The 13798-nt window shown below is 31.1% G+C and overlaps 1 protein-coding gene across 1 annotated transcript; it reads right to left on the bottom strand.

Annotated features, from left to right (window-relative positions):
• Positions 1 to 4666: 4666 nt before the first annotated feature.
• On the bottom strand, positions 4667 to 13785 carry LOC134711572 (uncharacterized). The gene is made up of 8 exons (XM_063572241.1): positions 13659 to 13785; positions 12041 to 12159; positions 11109 to 11163; positions 10271 to 10338; positions 9714 to 9819; positions 7652 to 7770; positions 6752 to 6891; positions 4667 to 6356 (listed from the first exon to the last, which is right to left on the bottom strand). The coding sequence occupies exons 1-8, from the start codon at positions 13717 to 13719 to the stop codon at positions 6251 to 6253; spliced, it is 774 nt and encodes a 257-aa protein (XP_063428311.1). The 5' UTR covers positions 13720 to 13785; the 3' UTR covers positions 4667 to 6250.
• Positions 13786 to 13798: the final 13 nt, after the last annotated feature.

Here is a 13798-nt window from a genome sequence, read left to right on the forward strand (position 1 = left end):
CATTTGGTAAATATTTATGGTAACATTGTTGAAAATAATCATATCTATTCCTTTTGGACTAGACTCCCAGCATCCAGTCATATAATAATAATGAGATGTGGTAAGGTTTCCTATGAGACAACCATCTACCAAAGACTTCCAATGCCGAAGACTAAAATGCAAGGATGGAAACAACTATAGGTCACAGTATGGCTTTTTACGATGAACAAAACCAAAAAAATTGTAAGCTATTAAAGGCCGAGAAAAAACAAAATATGAAAAAGAGAGACGACTTTTGAGTATGTTGCATTTCCTTCAAAACTTGGGTTTAAGAGAAAATAACTAGTTTTTAAGGGCATTGCCACTTTCTTTTTTAGAGTCAAAAATGTGATGATATATTGCACCAGTTATTCTGCAAATTAAAATCGTGCAATTGATAATCAGCATTAAGGAACTATGTACCTTTTCAGAACAATAATTTATTTCTGCACAATGAAGATCATGCTTGATGAACTTTATTTGTGCAAGGATACAGGCAGTTCCCTCTATCTTGTAGAACGTTTTACCTTCTTTTCAAGTCTAATTTACTTCCATTCAAGTTTACATCAAAAGTACTACATGTGTAAGCTATAGAAGCATACAAATTTGCTTGTTTGTGCCCTTCAATGAGTGAGTCTAATTTAGTCAAGTTGGGTATAAGAATGAAGATTAGGATTTATTCATTTGGTGGCCTAATTATACCCCACTTTACCTACTGTTTTCCCTCTGTCTGTCCAATGAATATTTTCATTACATTTTTCTCAGGAACTACAATACAAGGATTTCTGAAATTTGGTTTCAGGGTTTATATAAGTCAGCTACTAGTATACCATGTGATGTGTTTCAGATTCATCACTCAACAACTTCCCGTTAATCGAACACTTGTTTTCATTTCACACATGATAACCATGTTGAAATTTTTGTCACATTTTTCTCAGGAATTACAATACAAGGATTTCTAAAATTTGGTTTCATGGTTTATTGTCGAGTCTGCAACTTTTGTTGCAGAAAGGTCGACATAGGGATAGTGATCCGGCTACGGCAGCGGTGTTAGCTCACTTCTTAAAAGCTTTATATTTAAGAAGGTGGAAGACTAGGATGCTTTATACTTTGTATATAGATACCTCATGTTAAGAAATTTCCGTCAGTCACATGTCCAATGTCCTTGACCTCATTCTCATGGTTCAGTGACCACTTGAAAAAAAGTTAAGATTTTTTGTAATGTTGAATTCTCTCTTATTATAAGTAATAGGATTACTATATTTGGTATGTGCATACCTTGCAAGATCCTCATGCCTGTCAGACAGTTTTCACTTGACCTCGACCTCATTTCATGGCTCAGTGAATAAGGTTAATTTTTGGTGGTCAAGTCCATATCTCAGATACTTTAAGCAATAGGGCTAGTATATCCTGTGTATGGAAGGACTGGAAGGTGTACATGTCCAACTGGCAGGTGTCATCTGGCCTTGACCTCATTTTCATGGTTCAGTGGTTATAGTTAATTTTTTGTGTTTTGGTCTGTTTTTCTCATACTTTAAGCAATAGGTCTACTATATTTGTTGTATGGAATGATTGTAAGGTGAACATGTCTAGCGGACAGATGTCATCTGACATTGATCTCATTTTCATGGTTCAGTGGTCAAAGTTAATTTTTTCAGTTTTGGTCTTTTTATCAAATACTATATGCCATAGGTCAACTCTATTAAGTGTATGGAATTCTAATATGACGTCCTTATAACGCTTTGTAAACAAAGCCGTGTTCTAATGAGCATAAAAAATATGTTTGACACATGCGCACGAACTTACTGTGTATATTAACGTTATTTCCATCGTTATCCTTTTAAATCTATACATTTAAGCAGCTAGCATATACTTTTATTATATATTTTTATAAAACAACATATATTTACCCTGCTCGTAGTTTTTAAACTTATCAAATATGAAATGTAATGCACAAACTCCTCAGGGTGACCACGGGAAAAGCCAAACATTTTTATGGTATGTTTCGTACGCTTCGACCTATAAAAATACTGTATTTGTCCTATTAGAATCGAAATAATTCCTTCGTGTCATGCTCTATGCTCATTTTAACATGGGTAGGCATTATATTTGACCACATTTTACACCTCGCTAACGCTCAGTGTAAAATATCGACAAATATAATGCCTACTCATGTTAAAATGAGCATAGAGCATGACACGAAGGAATTATTTCTCAATTATTTTATGATCTATATATAAGTTGTGCAGGTTTTGTTTGACCTTGACCTCATTGCTCAGTGTTTGTGTTTTGGTCTATTTTTATTAAACTATAAGTATTAGGTCAACTTAAGTTGTTTTATGGCAGCATTGTTAGCTGTACATGTCAGCCTGGCATGGTTCATCTGACCTTGACCCCATTTTCATGGTTCATTGGTCTTTGTTTAGTTATCTAGGTTAATGTAACATTTATGTGACAGTTGTAATAAAACTTTATACTTAGGACTATCAACATAAATTCAATGATTAGTAAAGAAGGCGAGACATTTCAGTGTGTGCACTCTTGTATAAGTTAGTTGTACTGTGTGATGCATTATCAGATTCATCATTCAACAACTTCCTGTTTACCAAACACCTGTATCATTTTACACATGAAAGCAAAGTTGAAAATTTGAGTCACATTTTCTCAGGTACTACAATACAAGGAACTTTGAAATTTGGTTTCAGGGTTTTATATAAGGCAGCTTTACTGTGTGATGCATTTTCAGTTTCACTACTCAACAACTTAATATTCACGGAAATATTTGGGCAAGGGTATCATCACTGAGCAGAAGCTCACAATTTCACTTGTTTTGCACTATCTACATACTCTACATGGTTCAATGGAACAAGTTTAAAGTTTGAACAAAGCATGAATTTCTCACTTATGATGAGTAATAGAACTACAGTGTATAGTTGGTATATGGTATCCTTGCAAGGTCTTCAAGTCTGTTGAAGAGGGTACACCCAATTAAAACATAATTTGATGTATTAGTGTTTGAGGTTAAGTTTCTGTGGTGAAGTCCATACCTCAGATTCTATAAAGGAATAGGTCAATTTTTGTCAGCCTATGGTGTACACGACTATTTAGCGGAGATTCATCTGATCCTGATTTTATTGATTCATTGGCTGGATTGTTTCTCAGATAATGCACTTGTGAGCAATAGGTAAACAATTTTTGGTGTATGGCAGGATTATAAGGTAAACATGCCTGTCTGGCAGGCGGCTGATCTTAGCCTCATTTACATGGAGCCTTAGGTTCATATGATACTAATGCAGACCTTCAATAGGATTTCAAATTTTTCTAGCATGATCAGTAAAGTAGGCGAGACATTATTTCAGTTTGAATACTTTGGTTATTGTCATTAGGAATATCAGACAATGAATGGAAGTTTCATTATTGGCAGTTCAAAACTTTGTCTTCCTCCTGACCGTCTTGTTAAAGCCACATATTCTAGTAGTGTTAAAAAACAAAGCAGTACTTGAATCAAAGTTAAACCTGATTTTTTGTGGACTACAATTTGGTTCAAACAGAAAGTTATGATGCCTGAAAAATTCCACTGTTTTCAATAGGTATGATATGTTATCAGAATCCAGGATATCTTCTCATGTCTTGTTTTTACATGCATCCCATATGTAAAAAGCTGGGAAATTAACCAGTTCGAGCCATTTGTAGCTGACTGAGGTATGATTATTACTCATTGTTGAAGGCTGTACAGTGACCAATAGTAATTTCAGTGTTATTTGGTCTCTTGTGGAGAGTTGTCTCACTGGTGTTCATACCACATCTAGTTTTTATACCAAAATCAATTTTATGCAGCGATTCAGGTCTATACCCATTATTTGTATTGATACTTCCTGAAACAAACTTCTGTTTAGATAAAGGACCTACCTGCTTCCATTTAGATACATATTTAGTCAAGTCCTTTGTCTGATGATCAGCCAGAAATAAGGAATTGTGTGTAGTCTTCCAATCATAATTTTGAAAAGTTTGAAACATTTTGCTTTGTTTGATTGACCAGTTAGAATATAAAATGGTTTCTGATGTCAATGATTTATATGATCAAATGATGATGTGTGTATATATATATTGATATTGTAATGGATGTTGACACTTTAATAAAATAAATCTTATCTTATCTTATCAAAGATATGTTAGACTTTTATAAATGAATGTCAATACATTATGCTTGCCTATTTCGGTTTACCTAGGCATGGAGTGTTAAGAGAACAATATAACATAATTTCTAATATTAATTGGAACATATATAGCATTATTCCCAACATGTATGCTGACCTTTCAATACAAACTCATGAGTGTTGTACAGTTCCTTGAAGTCATCAATCCTATAAGGTTGAATTTTGCATGTTAGTTTCCAAAGCGTACACATTTTTTTAATAGAAAACATTGTACCAGTGACTAGATTCAAGCATTGCTTCTTGTAGCCATGCTTTATTGTCCAATTTAAATATGGAACAATTTGAAGAGATCTTCAATGCATATTATTGCTGTTAAATTTGTTTTATATTGGGTTCATAATTTCAGACAAGAAAAATAAAAAGTCCATGAATAGAGAACATGAAAGGATGGAATAAACTGAATGATTTCACTAATGAATAAAAAGTCAAAATAAACAAATAATTTTATTCACAAACAAAAACAAACAAAAATATCCCCAAATAAAGTTACTAGCTGTTACAGTTGCACCAAATGATAAACATATAAACTACACAGAATGATAATGATGATAATTGACAAACTACCAGTATACTGTAAACCAACTAATTTTCATGAGCGATTTATTTTCGAGACCTTTGTGAGTAGGAAAAGAACAGGAACAGGATCGCGATCTTGTAAAACTTGAATCTTTTCTTATTGAATTACATCAAGTGAATTTGAAAATCGCAAAATTTAATAAATGGCCACGAAATTGGTATGAAAGGACTTAAGTATCCTAAAAAATAAGTTGGTTTACCGTGACATATACTCAACATGTATGCCCCACTAGAAAGTGGCAGAGCATATGGTATTTCCCATAGTTTAGCTTAGCCTTACAATGAAAGTTTTCAATGTTTGCCTTTAATTTACGAAAAAAATTGTGAAAAAAAGTAACAGACATATACAAATCTATAATGTGCATAGGCAAATGTAGGATGATCTTTTCAATATAATAATGGAATATGTAAATATGATACAATAAAACATAATGATAAATAAATTGTAAATTTAGAGAAAATAAGAACACCTAGTCCTGACCTCCACCTAATTTTCACCTCTCCAAGGCAAATTGATTTTTTTACAAATAATTGCTGTGTCATACAACATCCATAAACTGTTATCTAACTATCAGAATGCAAAACAGGATATAAAATATCAAAGATATAAAATGTTAAAAGTACAATAACAGCTGTTTTGCTCAACAAATTAAAGTAATGCAATGACTGTATATAAGCGGCAACTAGTCATTTTACAAATTTAGTGAAAATGGTGCTGTTAGATTTCAATACATCTTATCGCTATTTGTCTGCCATAACTGGACATCACAAAAGTTTCCGTAAAAGTTTGACATTATAATAGAAAATATCTGACCCCACAATTGAAAAGTGACTGTTGCATGACGTTAAAAGTTCAAGCTGAACAGATTTCCAAATCGCGATAAGGTGTATACATATAAAAAAAGGAGATGTGGTATGATTGCCAATGAAATAACACTCCCTAAGAGACCAAATGGCATAGAAGTTAGCAACTGTGGGTGACCACAGGTAAAGCATTTTCCAAAATTTAACATACATTTTTAATTTTTAAGATGAATTTATGTTCTGAATTAAAATGTGCACCAAACGTCCATATAAATCTTACTGCATTGGACATATCTTATAAAACACATACCAATAAATAACCCTAAATTCCTAGATATAAAGGTGAAAAAATAAAAATAATACCCTATTGCACAATAAATGATTGTAGATATATTTGACAGCCAAGTAAGAAATCAAGTAAGTTTTCATACTTAGGATTTTCATAAAAGAATAGAAAACTACAATGATTTCAGTTGCTTTGAGTTTGTATACACAAAAGTTATGGAAAACTTTACAATCATTTTATATTAAAAATCTAATAAACAGTCTAAATGTGAAAAATATGCATTTGTGATGGATATATTTTGTGAAGACATGTGGTCCGTATTTAAATTGTTCTTGACTGGTTTCCTATGTTAGGACTGCTGTTGTAAAACTAAGGCAGGTTGTACCATTTCTTGAGTTAGTTCTATGGGAAATGTTGAGATCAAATTAGCTATTCCACTGGTTAATTGTAACAACCTGAAATTAGTATTTATTTAAAAATTATTTTTACTAAAAAAAATTCTGTTGTGGAAGAACTGAAATAATAAAAAAATCTGTTATGGAAAAAAATGTAAAGTTTTAAAATATTTTGAGTTTTGTTTCTTTAACAGGGAACATTTCTGTTGGTGTTTGATAAAGTATAATGGTGTTTATCATTGTTTGTACTCTTGTTATCCAGTTAATTGATATAATACCGTTAGGTGTTTCATGTACAGATTTTTATCTCATGTTCGTTCTTTGCTTAACCGTTTATTGGTCCTTTGGTCAAAATTTTTTAAAATGTTAAATATTTACCAATAAATTGTGTTTTACAAGTTTTAAAGATTCTTTTTTTTTTATCATGTTTATGGTGGATATTGAGTGAATCTTACCATTCTTTTTGTTCTGGTAATAATTTCCTTGTACCATCCTTATGCTCCTCATTGAGTGTTGTCTTCACTGATTTAAAATTCTCTTCTATACTTTTCTTGTATGGATCAAGGTATGAGTTGTTGATATTATTAACAGATTGCTAAAACATAAAGTAATGTTAATTATCTTTTGGGTGAAATATTCTTTAACAAGTATCAAACCTTTAGGGTTTTTGCTGTGTTTCTCAATTTATTTAAAAGTTGGGGAGACTTCTTTTAAAATGCTAATGAATATAACTAAAAAAAAATGATTTTATTGACTTGCTTGAAAATATCTAATAGGGAACATATATTACATTACCAAAATAACGTTTTTAATGATTTAAACATACATTAGTTTTTTTACTCTATTTGACAATGAATACTGTAAATTCAGAAATTATTGGGTGCATTTATAGAGGGGGATAGGCCCTTTATTGGGACTCCGGGATCAGGTGTTTTTAAGCTCGGGATTTCGGGATTGACCCTTTCGGGATCTGGGAATTCTTTTTTTCGGATTTCGGGACACCGGGATTTAATTTATTTAAATTTGGGACCTCAGGAAATCGTGTTTTTAAGCCCGGGATTTCGGGATCAGGACCCCTCCAATCCCCCCTCATTTATTATTGCGATTTTGTTATTTAAGACTTAAATGCGATTTTAATTTTTATGCGATTTAGAGAAAAATCCTGTTTAATTCATATAAGATATTTTAAAATGCCAGTTTAAAGTATTGAGTTTACCTCTGTCACATTTTTTGCATTAATAAAAACCTCGCAATAATTTCTGAATTTACCAGTAATTAACAAATTTGGAACCCATATTTCGCAAACGGTTGCCAAATGTACAGGGTGAGGTCATGTTTTTTCTTTAAATACTTACATATAATATTGAGATCTGGTGAGCTACGTATTTGTGTTCAGATAAGTTGCTCAGATCAGAATTTATCTGATGGGCAAGGTATTTCAGTTGATTTAAGCTTGATATATCTGCGTAGTATGCTACAACATAAAAACAAAAGTTGATTTATAAAACAATATCTCTCATTCTAAGACAGCCTTATTTTAGCAACAATAATCTGAAAGGTCAATGAACTAAAAAACTGAGGTCAAGTTGATTTCAACTGTGAACACTCAGTGGACTTGACTCTTGTTCTAATTTTCTGAATTTCAAGTGATAATTTACAAAAGATTTATTCAATAAAAGTAGGTTTTCCATTTGGTCAATTTTCATTTTAGCCACTCACTTTTCCAAAACAATTTTTTTATCACCAATTTATTTTACTCTTTAATTTGCAAACAAGCTCAATCTCAATTGTCCCAGCCTTAGTCTTATATCCATCTGGGTGTAATTTTGAGTCCAAGTGTAAATAAATCTCATATATCGGTTTTGTCCTGTTGTAGGGTTTTGAATAAGATCCAAGAATTTTTCAAATTTTGTAGATTGTCCTTGTTAAAAGTTATTTCATAAAACTATGTTTAACATAGTCTGATAGTATTTCTAAAATGATTGCAAAGTGATGCAACTTTGTTTAATTTATTTTTCTATAAAGTTGTAAAAACAACTCATTTCTAAGTGACATATGACATGTATGAAGCAATAAATAATCAAGATGGACAATTCAAAACAGCTATGATTCTTTTGCAAAATACTTCAGACAATTATATTTTTTCTCTGCCAAAATTTTGTTGTTGGTAAAATGTGAAAAAGGTGATCCGTAACAGATAACCTAAATCAACTTATGTTGCAATGAATTATTCATAACTAGCACAAGTTCTGATTCTTTCATACTTCATATGAAGCATCACATTATATAAAGTCAAGGAAAGAAAAAAAAGATTCTCAACAACCCAAAGAGCAGAAGACAGCCAAAGGCGACCAATGGGTTTTCAATACAGCAAGAAAATCCTGCACTTGGAGGCATGCTTCAGCTGGCCCCTAAACAAAAATATGTAATAGTTCAGTGATTATGGACTTCATACTTAACTCCAAAATATATAAGAAACTAAATTTAACAAGACCAGAGGCTCCTGACTTGGGACAGGCACAAAATGCGGCAGGGTTTAACATGTTTTGTGAGATCTCAAACTTTACAGAGTTTGCAAAGTATTACCCGCCTGGGAATTTCTGGGTGGGAAAACCAAGGTTTTCCCGGGCTGGGCAATACTCCCAGAAATGGGTAATAGTTGGCAATATCATTTTCTATGCTTATTTTAACACTAAATTGTAAAGATTTGGTGCAGTTTCATAGTATAACAGCTAAATATATACTTTTTTTACAGATAACCATTGACAGTCATTTCTAGAAGATTGAAATATCAATTTCATTCTCTTCTCTTTTAATTCTATATGTAAACAGAACAGAATATTTGTCCATTTAAAGATATCTTTTAAATTACCAAACATTGTTTTAATAATCCAAACTTTGAAACATGCATTTTATTGCAGTGTTTAAGTGACTTGTTGCTTTTATTTTTTTTAAAATATTTATTTGAAAAGAAAAAATGTTTTGCTTTATATTTACAGTTTGCCAATCTTGACATACACAATAGGGTATAAATATCTTATTAAATGTACAAATGTATAACATTTGTGTTTATCACTGAATCCTCTTTAAAATTCACACAAGTATTTCATATTACCCAGTATTGCCCAGTATTACCAACTAAAACCCAGTAAAACCCCGGTTTTCCCAGTATTTCCCACTGGCCTGGGCAATACTCATAAAACCCGGGTTTTTGCCAACCCTGAACTTTTCCCCTATACCGCTAGCCAATGTAGAAAAAAAAAACAGCAAAGACTGAGCATACAGCTTCTCTACATACAGAAATATCTAATTAAATTTGTTTTCAGGCAAATAAAATATATTAAAACTGACAGTAAATGCTTACATTATTTCTATCCAATAAAATAAAGAATGATTTGTACATATCTAAATGCTTACCATCAAGACTTGTTTTGTCATTCAAATAAACAAGATTGGCTGGTGATGAAATAAAAGCTGATGCTCTAGGAAATAATCTATCTAAACCCTTTGCTGCCAAGTATTCCTAGAAAAAAGGATAGTAATGTTTCACTACTGCATGAATTACTATATAAAGTTTATATTATATCTGATTTAATGCTTGATGATATTGCTTAACAGGATTACATCATTCAAATGTTAAGAGCATAGAAATTCACTGGCGATCCCTTTATGTCATACGGTATCTGTGATGGCTTTACTGTAAATCCAAAAATTATTCCAAGGGTTTAATTATTGCAATAATGAAATCATGTAATGCAATAATAAGAACTCTCTTTTTGATATCTGTTACATATATCTGTATGGAGGTTTTTGTAAAACCAAATACCGTAATTTATCTTTCACTTTTGTCCCTCTTTCAAAAATCACAACAATAAATGAAAGCAATAATTGTTAAAAACATTTCTAAATAATTAAGAGGATTTATTCATTTATAGAAATTAACTTCCAGTTCTCAGCAATAAGTATATGCTTACATTAACAAACATTCTGTTTTGTACATTCTTGTGTAACACTTGATTCATTCTGTCCTGTACTACTGCAGCTACAAAAGAAATTATTCAATGAGAGTACGAATAAACATGTTACACAAAGAGTGTAAAAAGAAATAATTTGTATGTTTTGTGTATATAAGTTAAAGTTTTTTGCTTCCTTTCATAACTATTAGCATTCTTTGATATGATAATTTTTTTTTGGAAAGGATTTAGTTGAACCTGTTTTCTTTTTTTTTCATCTTAACTGTAATAACATACATATTACAGAGTTCAGTAATGTAAACCAACTTATTTTTGAGAGCGATTTAATTTTGCGACTTTCACGAGTAGAAAAATAACGTGAATGTAAATTGTTGTGAATATGTAAAATTTGGATCTATCCTTTATAAATGTAATTAAATCAACTAAATTAGAAAATTGTGAAATTAAATAGAAGCTTAGTAGACTAGGCAGGGTTAAACGCAAAAAAAGTATCCGCAAAAATAAGTTGGTTTACAGTATTTTCTATTGACAGATTTTGACTGCATTTTACTTGAGTTCTAAAACATCTAGAAATTTAAAACTTCAATAAGGGGCTCACACATTTTTGTGTGAAACACAGAATCAAATTAAATACTAATACAAACTAAGCAATAAATTCTATAAACAAAATTCAATAACAAAACAGCACTTAATGGTGAAATACACTCTAACAAGCACAACCATGTAAGCTGAATGTCTTTAGAAAATATGCTTTCAAGATGTAGTAATTTTATATAAAACTTCTTGTGAGCCCATCACTTAATGTATTTATTAAACATCAAGAAATAGTAAATAGTACCTCTGTTTGTAAAAGAATTACTAAATCTTCCTTGTTCTATCTTTTCTTTTGGCTGCTGTAAATATCAAATAAAATTATGAAATACATACAATAGAGAAATTTAAATAATTTACTTTAGACAAAAAAAATCAATGTTATGCACCTGAATCACAAAGTTAAAGAAAAAGGCTGAATTCTAGCCAAAATTACTAGTATTTACTTGTTACCAAGAAATGAAATATTTCAAAGGGATTTTTTTTAGTTACCAGTATTTACATATAAAAGTTGTTTCTTGATTGAGAAGACTGCACATATTTTACCAATTTCATATTGTTATAGTTTGAATTCATACCCATAATTTGACATGAAACCAGCAAAATAAAGAAAATTCACATAAAATACAATTTTACCCATCCATGGTTTGTAGCTATGGTAATTTATCATAGAATTTTGTTTCTATATTCTGAACACTTTTACCTTACAAGGGCAAATTTATGAATATTAATGTTAACTTTAAAATTAGCCTGAAGTTATATAGCACATTAGGTTGTCCTAACATGCATGTAATATTTGCCACTGGAGGTTAAGCAACCAACAGTCAATCATATAGCACATTAGGTTTGTTACTTGTATTGTCTATAAAAAAAATTAAAAGATATATTTTTCAATTTTTATAAGGGAAATGAAATATTAAAAGTAACACTTTTTTTGCGTATACTGTTTTGATCTTTAAAATAACTGGACTTACAGTTTGCTTGTAAGCTAAATTTAATCAAATTACATAAGATAATTCATAATTCTTTTCTTTTCTGGTTTTAACATATGATGCTTATGATGCTTATGTGCTGTCTCACTGATTAAGATGCCATACATTTGTACCTCCATTTTATAAATGTAAAGAAATGTATAAATAAATATAAATTGAGTGTAAAGACACAACTAGATATTATTACCTCCTTAAGTTCCTTATGGCACAAAATATCTAGCTGAGAACATAGTGACATCATTTCTATTTCTGTATCTATAGGTGTTACATCCCTTGATAATAGAGGTTCATGCAAGCGTACATCAACTAAAAAATAAATGTTCATATACTGCAGAAGAATATCTTATATATATATATATATTCCCCACTGAGACAGAAATAATATGTGTGTTTCCTATTACATCTTTGAAAAAAAGGGTGCATGTAGGTGGGTACACATTTTTCCTAATTTTCCAATTTTTTTTACATTAAGTCTATGGGAGGGACATTCTGACTTGAACAGTTCTTATTGAAAAATGACAAAAAATTCTTTAGGGTATCATAGGCTATTTGTTAGCTTAAAAAATAGGAAGGGTATGGTAATATTTTCAATATCAGATTATTTTTGTTAGTGTTTTCTACAGAAAAATCAATACCATGTAATGTTATAAATACAGGATGAAGTAGACTATAGTATGAAATTCAAACATGCCCAATGCAGTTTATGGATTCTCTCTGAGAGAAAGATCAGATCATGTTTGGTTATACTTAGAATGAAGTCAATGGACACTATTGGTCACTAGAAGGAATCTACAATTAAGTACATGTAGTCAGAATACTGGGATTATCAAATTGAAAGATTTTTCATCTTTGCTTCAGGATATAAAAGCTTACAGAAGACTAAAACATTTATATGATCAGTAATGTTAAAAAGAAATTAAAACCAAATAGGCATGATAGGGCTCTAATAAATATAATTATATTCTACATGTTCTACTCAAATACATAATTATGTATTGTTTATGTCTCTTTAATATATTGAAATAAATCATGGTCTAAGTAGTTTAACGCCTGTATCACTGTACTGGTCTGTCAACACTGAGGTTGTGAGTTAGAAAACTGTACATGGTACAGTTTCAAATGTCAATTGACAAGCTTTGTCAGTTTTCCTGCCAAAGGTTGGTGGTTCTTTCTTAACATTCTGGCTTCCTCAAACAATAAAACCTGACAGCCATGAAATAGTCAATAGAGCTGAAAGTAATGTAAAACACCAATCAATCAATCATTGTATAGAGGCTAATCATAGTCTAGCTCAAGTTGATATCAAGCCATATCTAATTCTCAGGCGTCAAATGGTAATTTTTAGCGTCAAATTAATTAAAATTTTACCATGACTCATCAAATATCCTTATCGTGACACGTCGGAGGTCTCAAATAATCAGTATGTGACATTAAACAAAAAAACAAAAAAACAAATGAAGACAATAACTAAGCAATTAACATCATAGGACACTGCCATGTGACAAGAGTTTTTACCATTAACATGATTAATTGCATTATTTGTCACTAAAGTACCACATAAATTGTGACCTACTATATCAAGATCAAGTTTTTGGAAGTATTCAAAAGACTACTTGTTATGACCATCTTGGAAAAGTGTTCTTTCAAATGTAAAAGGGCCTAAATATACATGATATAAATAATTTAGTGTAGCCACTGCTGCAAGTGCAAGACATGATTTGGTAGCTCATGTTTGTCCGTGTTTCTTTAACTGGGTCAATCGACAAAAGTAGCTTCTAAAGAATTTTCAGTTGGACAAAAGATACCTTTGAATGATGCATCATAGTGCAAGGGAAGGGACAAAGGAGGAGTGCAAACTACTGCCATCCAGATGCTAGATACTTTTCTTGAAAAATCGATAGAGTGACTTCCCCTTTATTGTTTCTTGACTTATCTTTAGAAACAA

Source organism: Mytilus trossulus, chromosome 3 (assembly GCF_036588685.1).
Source record: "Mytilus trossulus isolate FHL-02 chromosome 3, PNRI_Mtr1.1.1.hap1, whole genome shotgun sequence".
In the NCBI taxonomy this organism is placed as follows: Eukaryota; Metazoa; Mollusca; class Bivalvia; order Mytilida; family Mytilidae; genus Mytilus; species Mytilus trossulus.